This window comes from Neomonachus schauinslandi, chromosome 1 (genome assembly GCF_002201575.2).
Source record: "Neomonachus schauinslandi chromosome 1, ASM220157v2, whole genome shotgun sequence".
In the NCBI taxonomy this organism is placed as follows: domain Eukaryota; kingdom Metazoa; phylum Chordata; class Mammalia; order Carnivora; family Phocidae; genus Neomonachus; species Neomonachus schauinslandi.
The window spans coordinates 207,477,225-207,491,972 of NC_058403.1; the positions used below are offsets into that span (position 1 = coordinate 207,477,225).

Consider the following 14,748-nt stretch of genomic DNA (forward strand, 5'->3'; position numbering starts at 1 on the left):
AGCCCCTACCTCCCCCAGGTCTGGCCCCCTACCCTGACTCCCACTGGTGAGGTCAGCAGAACCGCCCCCAGGGTGAGGTCATAGGCAAATTTGACAGAACTGGCTCCTGCCAAGAGGCTGGGTCAGGGGGTCAGTGGGACAGTCTGCTGGAGGAAGGGGAGAGCAGGCAGGGGCTTTGGGCCCAGGGGAAGCCCCCACCCTCCCCTGCCCAAGCCATGTGGTTCCACTTAGCACTGGCCTGCTGTATGGGGTGGGGCTGGTAGGATGGCCTGGATCCGAATCTGGATCCTGGATCTGGTTGGGCCGGACCAGTTCCTTCCTTTCCTGGCATGAGAGGGATAGGGTCACAGGGAGGAGGTCAGGAGGTTATTAGAGAGAGGTGGTCGTAAGGAGGAGGTCAGAGAGGGTGATAAAATGGGGAGGTCACAGGTCAGATAGAGATGACTGGGATAGGCAGAGGGAGGAGGTCATGGGTGATGGTGATCAAGGAGGAGGTCAGAAGGAAGAAGTTAGGAGAGGTAGTGGAGAAAGGGAGCAGATCATGGGTGATGATGGTCAAGGAGGAGGAGTTCAGAGGAAGTGGTGGTCAAAGGAGGAGGTCAGAGGGAAGTGGTAGAGGAAAAACACACACACAAGGAGCCCCTCCTCTCCAAGCGGGTTTCCCCTGGCAGGGGGCTTCAGGCCGGGGAAGCAGCCCCAGGGAGTCAGTGCGGGGGAGTACGGAGAAGGGGACAGTCTGGCTCTGGGGCTCAGGCCAGGAAGCCTTGATTCATCCCAGAAGTAGGTCAGCTTTTTTTTCCTCACCAAAAAAACAAGGGGAGAAAAAAAAAAAACACAAAACAAAACAGGAGTCAACAGGCCGATGAAGCTGGAACAGCTGTGGGGTAGTGAGGTGGGTGCAGGTCCCAGGCCCGCTCCTTCTCCCTGACCCACAAACACAGCAGGAGGCCGAATTCCCCAAATCTGAGCTACTAACTTGGAGTCCTGGGTTTGTTTTAACTGACCTGCACCCTGGCTTCTCTCTACAGCAGGCCCTGTGGATGTGCTGAAGGCCCTGGGCGTGCAAGGGGGCCAGGCTGGGGTGCTTGAGGGGCCTGGCCTCTGCCCCCAGAGGGCCCCAGAGGGTGACCGGGCATTCAGGGTTGGCAAGGCCAGCACACTTGGCATCCCCACATGGGAGCTCTTTCCAGGTGAGTCAGTGCAGAAGGGGTAGGAGGGGGTCATTCTGGGAGCATGGGTCACTGCTAAACCATCTAAGCTGCCCCTTTCCCTCTGCCCCTTTAGACGGGCACTTCCCTGAGAACTTTTCCATGCTGATCACTCTGCGGGGCCAGCCAGCCAACCAGTCTGTCCTTCTATCCATTTATGATGAGGGTGGTACTCGGCAGCTGGGCCTGGCTCTGGGGCCAGCTCTGGGCCTCCTAGGTGACTCCTTCAGCCCCCTCCCCCAGCAAGTCAACCTCATGGATGGCAGGTGAGTATAGGGAAAGTTGGGGTCTAGAGAGAAGTGGGGTGAGAAGCACCCCCCACTGAGACTGTCCACTTGCAGGTGGCACCGTGTGGCAGTCAGTGTGGATGGCAGGATGGTGACTCTGGTGGCTGACTGTGAGCCTCAGCCCCCCACGCTGGGCCATGGGCCTCGATTCATTAGCACAGCTGGACTCACTGTGTTGGGGACCCAGGACCTCGGGGAGGAGACTTTTGAGGTAGGGGTTCAGGGATAGGGGAAACCGAGACAGAATGGGAGGGAGTTTTGTCCACAGCCTGAATGTGGAGAAGAGATAGGAAAAGGGAGTTGTCCAGCTTCAACCTTGTGCCAGGAAGCTGAGAAGAGGGAGCAGCATGCATCACTGTGCATCTTCATGGTGTGTGAGATTGTAGAGACACAAAACGATAATGCATGATGGCACATACTTGACTTGTGGTGGGAGAATAAGCTGGTGACACAGGACTCCACTGGTTGTTATGACGTGTAACCATGTGCAGGTGGTTGTGATGTTGGGTGCTGGCAAGGCATGGCATTGTGTGGCTGGTGACAGATGTGTTTTTGGTGTGGTGACTGTGCTGTGTGTGGTTGTGATATGTGTCCCCTCCAGTGGGCCAGGGACCACATCCATCTTGTTCCACTCCTTATCCCCAAAGCCTGGAAGGGCACCTGGCACGTTTTAGGTGTCACCATGTGCCTGAGAGCAAAGGAATAAATGTGCCTCCTGATGGGACAGATGTTGTGGGGTATGGTTTGTGGTTGTGATTTGGTGTGGCCATGAAAGAATCTTCCTCCTCTCAATTTTGAGGGGCATAGGGATTGCTGGGGCTGTGGTGGGGCCACCCCCTCCTTATACATAGGGTGCTCTGGGTTGAGGGAGCCTTGGTGCTTGCGATGGGGTGTCAGAGTCAGCCTGTAGCTCCCTTCCCTGACCCCCATTCTCTCCCCAGGGAGATATTCAGGAGTTGCTGATAAGCCCAGATCCTCAGGCTGCCTTCCAGGCCTGTGAGCGATACCTTCCCGGCTGTGACAACCTGGACCCTATAACCACAGGGGTGAGTGAGGGACTTGTCCTGAGGTCACAGGCTGAGTCATCTCTGGCTCCAGGTCTCAGGAATGAGTGAATTCTGACCCTTATCTGTGGGACAGAGTGACTCCTGCCCTCAAAAAGATCCTAGGCACGAGTGACCTTGACCGAGGTCATATAACTGAGTGATTCCTAGCCCCAGATCATATGATTGACCTTAGGTCACAGGGCTGAGTGAGCCCTGGCTTCAAAACAGGACCAATGGGCCATGTGCCAGCATGGTCCCAGATGACTGAGTAATGGGGCCTCCATTGAGGGGCTCTGGACCTAATGGGGGTCCTCTTCCCAGGTGCCCCAGGGTGAGCCAGAAACTCCTCCCCCTCGACGGAAGGGGAAGGGAAAAGGGAAGAAAAAAGGGCGAGGTCGTAAGGGGAAGGGGAGGAAGAAGAAGAACAAGGAAATTTGGACCCCAAGCCCACCTCCTGGCTCCCTGGAGAACCAGGTAAGGGATCTACGACCACTCACCTCTGCTCTTTGCCTGACCTCTGGTCTCTGATTCCCACTGATTGCTGGCGCCTCATCCAAGCTCTCTGCCTTTGGTCTCCAATCCCTGACCTTTGACTTTTCTCAGCTGACTGATAACTATGTGTGTGTGTGGGGGGGTGGGGAGCGGCTGGCACTGTCTTATGAGTTTTCCCATCTCTGCCCCCCAACATCCAGTTTTAGGGGCTGGAGGAAGGGGGCACACCCAGATGAGTACCTTATTATCAGAGGGTTCTTGATGAGGGCTACTAAGGATAGCCATTAGCTGGGGTGAATAATGGTTTCATTAGTTAGAGTGTCAGTTTGAGGTTGACTCGTTGGGGTCATTGGTGAGGGTTATTCATTGGGGGAGTCTAATTTGGGGGCATTCTTTGGCTTCCCTGAAAGAGATTGCTGGTTGGGGGGTCGCTATAAGGAGATATTGATTGAGGTCCATGTTTGGGAGGTTCCTAGGTGGAGATCATTGTTGGAAGTCATGATAGAGACCACTGTTGGTGTTACTGGTATCACTGGTTTAGGGTTAATGGTGAGAGGTCATTGCTGGGGATCATCAGTTGGGAAGGTAGGTCATCAGTGGGGGACCACTGATTAAAAGGCATTAGTGGGGTCACCAACTGGAATCACCAGTTGAAGGAATGACTTTCAAGGGGTCATGGGTGAGATCATTGGTTTGGGAATCCCTGATAGGTTATTAGTTGGGAAGTCATTGATGGGTCATTGGTTAGTGAAATTACTGTTTGGGGGTCATTGGTTGGGGAGCAATAGTTGGGCTCACTCATGGGTGTTCATTGTTAGAGGATCACTGGTTAGGGGAATAATTGATTAAGGGGTCACTGGTGGGGCTTATTAGTTGAGGGGCCACTAGCTAGTGCTTATTGTGGAGGAGGTCACTGATTGGGGTCATTAGTTGGGGAGGTCACTGGATGGGAGAATAACTGGTTGGAGCCATTGCCTGGGGGACCACTGATGGGTCACTGGTTATGGGGATAACTGCTGTGAGGCCAATGATGTGAGTTATTAGTGGAGGGGTCATTGGTTAAGTCCCTTAGTAGGGATCATTAGTCAGGGGTTATTGATGGGGGTCATTAATTGGAGTTACTGGAGTTAATGGGTCGTAGGAATAACTGGAGGCCATTAATAGGGGATCATTAGCTGGGGGGTCACTGGATAGGCAGTGTGGGCCATTGGCCGAGGTCCCTGCTTGGGGGAGAGTCACTGGTTGCACTACATCTGTTCTCAGCATCAGTGGAGATAAAGAAAAGATCACTCAGACCCAGAAAAAGAACGCTTCTCCAACCCCTTCCTCAGCCCCAGCCTCTCACCTGGGCCTCTACCACCGTCTTTGTGCCCTTGACCAAATTCCTCTGCAGCTCTCCAAGCCTCTCTGTGGCCTGGCTGGCTGACCACTGAGCTCTGCCTTGGGAGAGGACACATAGGATTGGCTTCCAGGAGTCTGGCCCTGAGTACTGGACCTTGACTCTGATCACTGGGCTCTGGAGCCAGTCCCACTCTGCCTTCCAGGTCTCCCAGACCTGGCCCAGCTTTGCTCCTCCTCCACATAGGAGGCCTCCCCCTGCTGGCTGTTCTGATCTAGTCAGCACACATTTGCCTCCACTGGCTAGCCCCCTACCTAACTCCCCTCTGGTGTTTTTTGGGAATCCTCCTTTGTTACCCTCCCCAGACTAGGCACTCCTGGGGGGCAGAGCCTATCTCCTCTTTTAGTCTTTATTGGACTGACCCCAGACCTGATACTCCTGTCCCTGTTGCAGACCTCCACCGACATCCCCAAAACAGAGACACCAGCTTCAACTCTGTCTCCGACTCCCACACCTTTGGTCATTACCACCACTGTGACCACCAGCCACAATGTCACCATGCTAGAGGTCAGTGGGAAGTGGATGGGGCTGGAAAGGAAAGTCCTGGGGCAGTGGTGGTGGCAGACAATGAGGAGGCCCAGGGGCAAACTTTGGTCTGTCCCAATGTCCTCAGGGGGGCCTGGACCCTGACAATGGAACCGAACTAAGGACCCTGGAGACTAAGTTAGCCAAAGAGGACAAAGAAGGAGGTGGCCCCACCATGGGCCCTGACTTCTGGGCAGCAGAACTGCCATCGCAGACTCAGTTCCAGATCTTTCCTGTGAGTCTGAGGATTTGGGTTGTGGGGGGATGGGGGTGGCAGGGACTCCTGCCTGGAGCCGTATACCACATTTTCTCTTTTGCCTTCTTTTTATCTTGCCTAGAATGCCTTCCCACCACCCCACTTTAGTCAACAAATATTAGCAGGATTCTAATGTGACAGGAACTGTGCTAATGGATGGCTCTGTGGGTAGGATGGTGTGTTTGGCTTTTAGTCCAAGCATGATGAGAAGCCACTTGGAATGGAGCATGATCTGATTTGGAACTTTAAAAGCTCCTTCTGGCTGCTGAACAGCATATGGACTGTAGGGGGAGACAGAGAGGCAGCAGGGAAACCAGTAGTCCGTGTGACAACAGCCTGGTGACCTAGATGAGGGTTGTGGCAGTGGGGATAGAGAGAAGTGGACAGATTTGGACCATGCTCCATTTTGGTCTTGCTACTGGAGATGGAGAAAGATGCAAGGATGGCTTGGTAGATGCATGGTGACACCTTTGAGTAAAATGGGGAAGCCTAAAGGAAGAGCAGGTGGGAAGTCTCAAGGATCTCATTTTGGATGTGCTAAATTGGCAACCCCTGCTTGGCATCCAAATGGAGATGTCAAGTGGGTGATTGGTTAGAAGATTCTGGAGTTCTAGGGACATGGTCTAAGCTGGAGATAAAGACTTGGAAATCAACAGCAGAGTGATGCTGCCTTTAGCCAAGGGGTTGGATAAGATTGCTTAGGAAAATAGTGCAGACAGGGAAGGAGCCCAGGTTCTAGCCTTGGTGTTGGACAGGAGAGGAGGCGAATAATCATAGCCAACTTACCCTGAGTGCTTGTCATGTACTAACCATTGTTTTAATTTATTCTTCTTCCCATGGCGTATATACAATTATCATTCACCTACTGATTCTGCGGTGAGGCCATAGGAGTTGAATAAATTGCTCCCCATCACTGAACTAGTGAACTAGCTAGTTGAATATTCAGCTAGGAGTTGAATAAATTGCTCCCCATCACTGAACTAGTGAGAGGCAGCTCCAGGATTAGGACCCTACAGCATGCTCCAAAGTCCACACTCTCCTCCTTGACCATGGCCAGGACTCACATCTCTTTTCTCTTCATCCGCCTGCCCCAGGGTGCTGGAGAGAAGGGGGCAAAAGGAGAACCAGCAGTGATTGAACAGGTGAGGGATTTGGGACTAGGAGGAGATGGAGGGGTCTGGGCTAGGATGGGGGTCACACTCATTTCTCCCTCAGGGACAGCAGTTTGAGGGACCTCCAGGAGCCCCAGGACCTCGAGTGAGTCATGGCTGCATCCCCCCCCTTTCTCTTCTAGTTGGGGTGTTTGAGTCCCTGTGGTGGGGGTTGGGGAATAATGTTGCTGTATCATTAAAAGATTATTGCATGTTTGAAGCTTATAGGATGAGTCAAAATAGGGGTCGGGATGTAAAGTGGGGGGTGGAGTTGATGTGGGTCAGTATAGTATTGAGGGGCCAGGGATGGCTCAGTGTTGGGTAAGGAGGTGTGCATGGGGTCAGGGTCAGTGGTGGGTTAGAAGTTGGCTTGGCTCAAGCTTTGCACTTCTTATGATTTTTGTTCCTCTGTCCCCAACAGGGGGTGGTTGGCCCCTCAGGTCCTCCTGGCCCCCCAGGATTCCCTGGAGACCCTGGTCTACCGGTAAGAAATTCCTTCTGGGTTATATCCTGGGGGAGTGAGGTTTCAGGCTGTGAAGCTGAAATTGGGAACTTGTATGTCTGAACATGGACCTGAGAGGCAGGCACTGAGGGCATCATGTTGAAGCTGGCATTGACCTCACTTGCTCATCTCTCTCCCCATCTGTGAATTGTTACCCCTCTTCTTTCTCTGGGGGCCTTCCCCTGCTTTTCTCTTCCATTTGTCTCTATCCCTGAGTGTCTTTCATCTCTGTCTTTTTCCCTATGTCTCTGTCTCTCCCCTGCCTCCATCCCTCTGTCTCCCCATCTTTCTCTCCTCTCCCTGTCTTTGTCTTTCTCTGCCTCTTTCTCTCCATCTCACTACCTCTGTCTTCTCTGTCTCTCCATCCCTGCCACTTTTTATGACTCTCCCTCCCTCTGTTTTTCTCTTGCCTACTCTCTTTCTTGCTCTCCCTGCCTCCATCTTTCTCTGTCTCTCTCCCCTCTCCCCCTCCACCTCTCTCATCTCTCTGTCTGTCCATCTCTCTGCCTCCATCCACCTCTGTCTCTCCCTCTCTCAGGGTCCTGCTGGCCTCCCAGGAATCCCTGGCATTGATGGGATCCGGGGTCTACCAGGCACTGTGATCATGATGCCGGTAAGAGGGAGATAGGGTGGCACATCCTTGGGGGTTTAGTCCTGACCCAGGAGGGGGCCTCTCCTTGGGCTCCCCTCATGACTAGCTGCCCCCTAGTTCCAGTTTGTAAGCAGCTCCCTCAAAGGACCCCCAGTCTCCTTCCAGCAAGCCCAGGCTCAGGCAGTACTGCAACAGGCTCAGGTGAGTAGAGGGTAATCAGGGACCAACAGGGGGTAATGGGAGGACATTGAGAGAGTGACAGAGGTGGGGGATAATGAAGGCTAGTCAGGAGGCAGGTGGATATTTGTCTCCTGAAGATGCCTTTTGGGAGGGTGTTGGGGTTTTTGCGAGACCTGAAGTTCTGTTCCCCTCCATCTTTCCAGCTGTCTATGAAAGGTCCCCCTGGCCCAGTAGGGCTCACTGGGCGCCCAGGCCCTGTGGTGAGTAAGGAGTCTGGATGGAGGAGGGGGGATACCTCAGTGGAGGGGGGATCCTCCCTCTAACTCCATTACCTCATCTCTCTTCCTCCAAGGGTCTCCCTGGGTATCCGGGTCAGAAAGGAGAGATGGGAGAAATGGGGCCACAGGTGAGATTGGTGGGGATGGGGACAGGATTGGTTGGGAAGGGTCTTCTCCCAGAGCCACAGGATAAAGTGCTATTTGAGGACAATGACGAAGGGGCTAAGGATACCTTTGCAATTACTGCCCTTCCTAGATGATGATTTAAAATAAGTCGTTCCTCCTTCTTATTCTCCTTTTTTTTTTTTTTCTCTTCTAGGGTCCCCGAGGCCTTCAGGGACCTCTTGGGCCCCCTGGCCGGGAGGGAAAGATGGTGAGTAACTTGTAGGTCTTTAGGTCATCCCTCATCCATCCCTCAACACCCAACATGAGCCTTGGCTCCATGCCCCCAGGATCTGCTGGTGTCATTGGTGGGATAAGGGCACTGAGGACAGAGAATGGCAGCTCTACTGAGTGTGTCACAAAGGTATCTGGCCAGGTCACAGAGTCAAGGAGGACTTTCTGGACGGAATGATGCTTGAACTGAGATCTGAGGTATAACCAGGTAAACAGGAGAGGTAGGGTATTCTAAGTAGAGGGAACAGCACGTGCAGAAGAAAAGACTGGTGCACTGAGGGAGATGATGAACAAGATAATTCCAGACAGTTTTAAATGCAACGAGGAACACAGAGCTAGACATTTAATGGAGATTTTAGTTTTTATGATGGTCGTGACATGGACTAGAACAAAGGGCCTAGAGATAAAGAATAATGGACAGCTTTGAGATGTATTTGGGAGGTTAAACTGGTATGCAGAGAATCCCCCAGGATTCTGCATGAGGAAAGTACTCAACAAATAGTAATAGGTATCTTGACGCTGTCACCTCCCTGATAGGGCCGCTCTGGAGCAGATGGGGCTCGGGGCCTCCCAGGAGACACAGGACCTAAGGTGGGTGATAAGGTCAGGATTGGGACTTGGAGGGACCATCAGGTCAAGGACTCAGGGCTCAGGTGGTGTCTCTTTGTGCAGGGTGATCGGGGTTTTGATGGCTTGCCAGGGCTACCTGGAGAGAAAGGGCAAAGGGTGAGTGTATGAGGCCCCTCCCCCATAGCAAGCTTCCTGATATTCATGGCACCCTCTCCACCCCCAGTACTGGAGCCTCCATCCCTGTGTGTGAGCTCTGATCCCTTGTGCCTCATTTCCTTTCCTGTGCGGCTGGTCTCTATCCCCACATTTCCACTCTGAACTCCCCTCTATTCCCAACTCCAGGGTGACTTTGGCCATGTGGGGCAACCTGGTCCCCCAGGAGAGGATGGTAAGAAGGTAAGTTTGGAAGAGAGAGAATGGTCTAGAAGTTAGAAAGCCAGAATGAGAGAGCAATAGAGTATTCAGGGGACAGGATGAGAGGCGAGGGTCAGGAGCCTCGGTGGGGCTCCAAAAGATAGATTGAGAGCTGGGGGCTAGTACCAGAGTTAGTAGGTGAGACTCAGGATTGCAGGCCCAGGATTGGGGTCAGGGGCCTGGACTGAATCACATGTGCTCAGTCTGTTGGTTACTGCCTCAAGCTCTGACTCTCGGATCCTCTGGAAGAGTCTGCCCAGATGAGGGAAGGTGGTTTTCTGAGTGTTTTTCCTCCTCCCCCGTCACCAAGTGATGAACGCTTTCCCACAGGGAGCCGAAGGACCTCCGGGGCCCACTGGCCAGGCTGGGGAGCCAGTGAGTATTAGGGACCTCTGGATCCTTTGCTCCTGGCACAGGGGAGGGAGTCATGATTCATGGGGCCTCAGAGCAGCGATGCTGGAATAATGCTCCTACCTCCTTGCAGGGCCCCCGAGGACTGATCGGCCCTAGAGGCTCTCCTGGTTCCCTGGGACGGCCGGTGAGAATGTCACTTTCTGTCCACATCCCTGCTTGTCCTTTTCCCACCTCTGTCCCCTCTGCATGTCCATTTCTGTTACCTGGTTTCTCTGCCCACTCATCTTTCCACCTGTGCCTCTCAGTGTCTCAGACTCAGGCTCCTGTGTGGTATCTGCCCGGGTCTCACACCCTCTCCTCCCCCCAGGGTGTAGTTGGAATTGATGGTGCTCCAGGAGCCAAAGGAAATGTGGTACGTGTTCTGCCTTCTGTCCCCTAATGCTTTCTGATGTCCTGATTCCGTGATCATCCATCCATATCCCTGTCCACTCCCATGACTCCTATTTCAACTTCACTGACACTTCAACACCATGATCCCTTTCAGCTTCACAGCACCCCCACTTTCTCCCCAGGGTCCTCCAGGAGAACCAGGCCCTCCAGGACAGCAGGGAAACCCCGGGTCCCAGGTTTGAGCTATCATTTTCAATAATTGGGGGGCGATAGTAGTCAGCCAAGGTCATAGACAACTCCCAGCCTTTCCACTTCCCAGCTCACTACCCATTTCTCATGCCTTTCTTCACCCCTTTTTTTAAAGAGAGAGAGAGCAAGCAGAGAAGGGGCAGAGGAAGAGAGAGAGAAAAAAAAAATCTTAAGTAGGCTCCATGCTCAGCGTGGAGCCTGATGTGGGACTCAATCCCACAACCCTGAGAGCATGACCTGAGCTGAAATCAAGAGTCGGTTGCCTAGCCAACTGAGCCAGCCAGGCGCCCCACCTTTACCTTCTTTTTTATGTTTCCAGGGACTCCCTGGCCCTCAGGGACCCATTGGCACTCCTGGGGAGAAGGTAAGTGACAGCCCCACCTACCACCACCCTCTCCCGTCTTCTTCCTTCAGCTCTATCTGCAGGAAAAGCTTCCCACCAGGATCCTTTTATTAGCCCTGGGTAATGATAAATTGCAACATTCCTTAAACAAGCCCAGAGTTTAAAAAAATATCATTGTTAGGGAAGGGTTGGTTGGGAGAAACACAAATCCACCAAAGCTAGATCACATATTATCTGGATTTAGGGGAACCCACAGTTGCCAGTCATTGCAAATATTAGCAAGACCCATGGGCCAGGAAAGCCCTTTCTCTGGGGCCCTGTGGTGTCATCTTTATTCCTGTGCACATCTGTTCTATCTCCCCCAGCAAACAGGCTTCTTGCTGCACATATCTTAGTCTGTCTTCACCCCCAAGTTCCATTTCTACACGGTTTTGTGCTGCTTTAATCACAATTTCAGCCCCTAGCTCCTCTTGACCTTATAGTTTCTTTACCCAAATCCATCTGATTATAGTTTCTATGAAGTGAGGTGTCGCTTACCTCAAAATTTCAGAAGAAAATCTGATTGGCTTAGTTGGTCTAAGGTGCCCACTTCTGGACCTATCCACTATTTGTAGAACATAGGGGGTCACCTCATGCCTGCCTGGGCCCACCTCTCATCAGATGAAGACAGAGGCACTTCTGAAGAAAAGGATGTGGCTGGGGAGTTCCCCCCCAGCACTGTTTTTACCTCCCTTGTCTCAACTCTCCCAGAGATGGAGGATTTCTGGGGCTCAGAGAGGGAAGGAGGCTTGCCCAGGATCACACAGCAAGTCTGGGCAAAGCTAGGGAGAGATTTCCTAGCCTGTGGGATATGCTTGTTCTGTGACCTTGAGTAGCTGCAGGTCTGAGTAAGGCTGTTCCTGGTGGGATGCCAGACTCCGAGACCCATCTGTCTCCCCCTACTGTTCATCTTCTTTCAGGGTCCCCCTGGAAACCCAGGAATTCCAGGCATTCCAGGATCTGATGGCCCTCTGGTGAGAACTGGGTTCGGGCAAAAGGAGGAAGGAGAAGGGGGAGGCTTGGGAATTTGGATGGCAAATCTTGGTCTCTGACAACTCCTTTCCCCAGGGTCACCCAGGCCATGAGGGCCCCACGGGAGAGAAAGGGGCCCAGGTGAGTGCCCTCAGGAGAGACTGGGTTGGGGATGAGGGTTGATAGGCAGGGCTCATGAGGAGAGAGATGAGGGCACTGGGAACACAGTGGGGGTAGGGGTAGAAGAGGATGGCACTGATCTTATCTCCATCTCAGGGTCCACAAGGGTCAGCAGGACCCCCGGGCTATCCTGGACCTCGGGGTGTGAAGGTACGTGATACTTGGGGCCTGCAAGTAGGGATGAGTCATTGACATTGGCTCCGGGGAACCAGGTTCATAAGAAACGTGTGCATGTGTGGTGAGAGGTATCAGTCAGCTAGGAGAGGTGTGGTGGGAGTGGGGTTTCAATCTGAGTGACCATACGTAGAAGTGTGTGCGTTACTTGGAGCTGAACAGCCAAAGGGAAGTAGTGTAGTTGTTGCCTTGTAGTTGAGAATAGTTAGGTCCATCAGAGGCTGGACCCATTTCACTATAAACACGGTCCAGGTCAGCACACCGTAGTGAAGCAGACAGTTGGGTTTTTTTCGTTTTTTTTTGTTTTAAAGATTTTATTTATTTATTTGACAGAGACACAGCGAGAGAGGGAACACAAGCAGGGGGAGTGGGAGAGAGAGAGAAGCAGGCTTCCCGCGGAGCAGGGAGCCCGATGCGGGGCTCCATCCCAGGACCCTGGGATCATGACCTGAGCTGAAGGCAGACGCTTAATGACTGAGCCACCCAGGTGCCCCAGACAGTTGGGTTTTAACTCAAGCCCAGAGCCATGTGATCCTCAAGCACAAAAATGCTGGGATCAGCCAAGAGCTATACTGTTGACCAAGGGCAGAGGCATTGGAATTCACATCTAATACGAGTCCAGTTACACTGTAGCCAAGAATGGTACCTGTGGTCTAAGAACAGAGTTTGGTGGTAGCCAAGAAGCAACTCACCACATTTTTGCATTGTAGGCAAGCTCAGTTATACTATAACCAAGGAGGGGGCTATATTGTAGTCAGCCACAGAGTCCTATGGGTGGCCAAACTCAGAGTTACATTGTAACCAGGCACAGTTATATATAGTTGAAGCCTATGTTGTAACTGAGTCTAATTACACTGTGGCCCGGGTCAGAGAATCATGGTAGCCTAAGCTTTGTTACATTGTGGTCAAGTGAATACCCTTGTGGTTGGAGATAGTCATGCTATTGTCAAAACAGTTATATTGTATTTAAGTACAACTTCATTATAGTCATTGAGGTCAGTTACATTGTGTCTCTCTGTGGCTGGAGACAGTCATGCTATTCTCAAAACATGGTTATGTTGTATCCAAGTGCAATTTCATTATAATCTCTGAGCTCGGTTACATGTGTCTCTCTGTGGCTGGAGACAATCATGCTATTGTCAAAACACAGTTATGTTGTATCCAAGTGCAATTTCATTACAGTCTCTGAACTCAGTCACATTGTAGCCAAGTGCAGTTTTCATTGCAACCCAAGGCCAGGGTTTGGGCACCTGGGCTTGAACTGAGCAGCCTTGCTGTAGCTAAGTACAGACTCGCCTTGTTGCCAGGCACAGAGTCGCATTGTAGCCAGCACAATGGGGAACATTCCTTTGCCTTTAGAATGAGACTGGGGCCTGGAATGTTCATCCTCTTTCTCCTGCCAGAAGGAACTGTGGACACAGTGTCCCCGGGAGACTGGAATCAATTACTCGGAAATTTGGCCTTCCCTGCACACCCCCACACAGATGACCCTGGGAGGTTGCCAGTGGGAAGAGGGGTGGAGAGGCAGCCTCTTGCACACCACACTAGCAGCGTTGGAGAAAGGTCATTTCCTCTAAGGCTGCCCCCTTCCACTCCTGTCCGTATCCTTTTGGGACTGTCCTGACTGTTTTGGGGCAGGGGACTGAGTTGGAGGGCCCTTTGTAAGCAGGGAAGGGACTTGAGATCTTTTTTATTTTTCAGGGTACCTCTGGCAACCGGGGTCTCCAGGGGGAGAAAGGAGAGAAGGTGAGAAGAGAGGGGGGTCCTGGTTGGGGGGGAGCCCTAATAATGGGACTCTGGTTGTATCCCTTCCCTGAAGCCCTGACCTCTGACCTCTACACTCTCTCCCACCTAGGGAGAGGATGGCTTCCCGGGCTTCAAGGGCGATGGGGGGCTCAAAGGAGATCGGGTAAGATGACTTCCAGATGAGGGATCTAGTGGTTCTGGGGCACTTGGGGAAGACAGTGAAGGGGGGAGGGTGCTGGGGCTCAGATAGGGGGCTGGAGGGAGCAGGAGTGACTCAGGGTCTGATACCTCCTTTCTATTCCAGGGGCTCCCCGGCCCCCCCGGCCCCCGGGGAGAGGATGGTCCGGAAGGGCTGAAGGGGCAGGAGGGGCTGGCTGGCGAGGAGGGTCCCCCAGGCTCCGCTGGGGAGAAGGTGAATGGACCTTGGTCACCCTCTCCAGTCTACTCTATGGCTTCCCATCCTGCAGCCAAGATGTTCCCTGGCCCTTTGCCTTCTGCCCTTGCCTCTTTTATCTCCAACCTCAGGAGGCTGCTACCACACTTACCATCTCTAATTCCTTAACTCAGTAATACAGAGCAATTTCATGCACAGCATCTGATTTTTATCCCCCAAACCACTACAGGCGATAGGAATTTTTATCCCCATTTTGCAGACAAGGAAGCTGAGATAGAACAGAATAGAATAGAATGAGTTGCCCAAAGATATGCCCCTAGCAGGCAGGAGCCAAGACTTGAACTCCCTGAATCTCACCCTGTTGCCCCTGTCACCATGCTCCAGCCATCCTGCCCTTTCTTTTCTGACCTTCAGGTTGCAATTTCTGACATTTGTCCCATAATTTCTCTGTAGGGTAAGCTTGGGGTGCCAGGTCTCCCGGGTTACCCAGGACGTCCAGGCCCTAAGGTAAGAAGCTAAGGGGTAGGGGGTGGGCAAGGACAGCATTCAGAAATTGATTAACATCTGGAGGGCCAGGATGTGGTCTAGGGGAGTGAGCTGTCCACCCCCTG

At 52.6% G+C, this 14,748-nt stretch overlaps 1 protein-coding gene across 1 annotated transcript in view; it reads left to right on the forward strand.

Moving 5' to 3' along the window:
* Positions 1-14,748, forward strand: part of COL5A3 (collagen type V alpha 3 chain) — a 36,382-nt gene that overhangs the window by 2,794 nt on the left and 18,840 nt on the right. The window contains exons 2-31 of the mRNA XM_044918087.1: positions 1,032-1,190; positions 1,285-1,474; positions 1,550-1,706; positions 2,437-2,541; positions 2,863-3,015; positions 4,826-4,939; positions 5,046-5,192; positions 6,308-6,355; positions 6,429-6,470; positions 6,786-6,848; positions 7,405-7,479; positions 7,576-7,659; positions 7,842-7,898; positions 7,991-8,044; positions 8,236-8,289; positions 8,850-8,903; positions 8,985-9,038; positions 9,225-9,278; positions 9,627-9,671; positions 9,781-9,834; positions 10,018-10,062; positions 10,223-10,276; positions 10,609-10,653; positions 11,592-11,645; positions 11,740-11,784; positions 11,920-11,973; positions 13,699-13,743; positions 13,853-13,906; positions 14,048-14,155; positions 14,591-14,644. Coding sequence (XP_044774022.1) covers positions 1,032-1,190; positions 1,285-1,474; positions 1,550-1,706; positions 2,437-2,541; positions 2,863-3,015; positions 4,826-4,939; positions 5,046-5,192; positions 6,308-6,355; positions 6,429-6,470; positions 6,786-6,848; positions 7,405-7,479; positions 7,576-7,659; positions 7,842-7,898; positions 7,991-8,044; positions 8,236-8,289; positions 8,850-8,903; positions 8,985-9,038; positions 9,225-9,278; positions 9,627-9,671; positions 9,781-9,834; positions 10,018-10,062; positions 10,223-10,276; positions 10,609-10,653; positions 11,592-11,645; positions 11,740-11,784; positions 11,920-11,973; positions 13,699-13,743; positions 13,853-13,906; positions 14,048-14,155; positions 14,591-14,644 — 2,321 coding nt within the window. The remainder of the gene's footprint in view (positions 1-1,031; positions 1,191-1,284; positions 1,475-1,549; positions 1,707-2,436; positions 2,542-2,862; positions 3,016-4,825; positions 4,940-5,045; positions 5,193-6,307; positions 6,356-6,428; positions 6,471-6,785; positions 6,849-7,404; positions 7,480-7,575; positions 7,660-7,841; positions 7,899-7,990; positions 8,045-8,235; positions 8,290-8,849; positions 8,904-8,984; positions 9,039-9,224; positions 9,279-9,626; positions 9,672-9,780; positions 9,835-10,017; positions 10,063-10,222; positions 10,277-10,608; positions 10,654-11,591; positions 11,646-11,739; positions 11,785-11,919; positions 11,974-13,698; positions 13,744-13,852; positions 13,907-14,047; positions 14,156-14,590; positions 14,645-14,748) is intronic.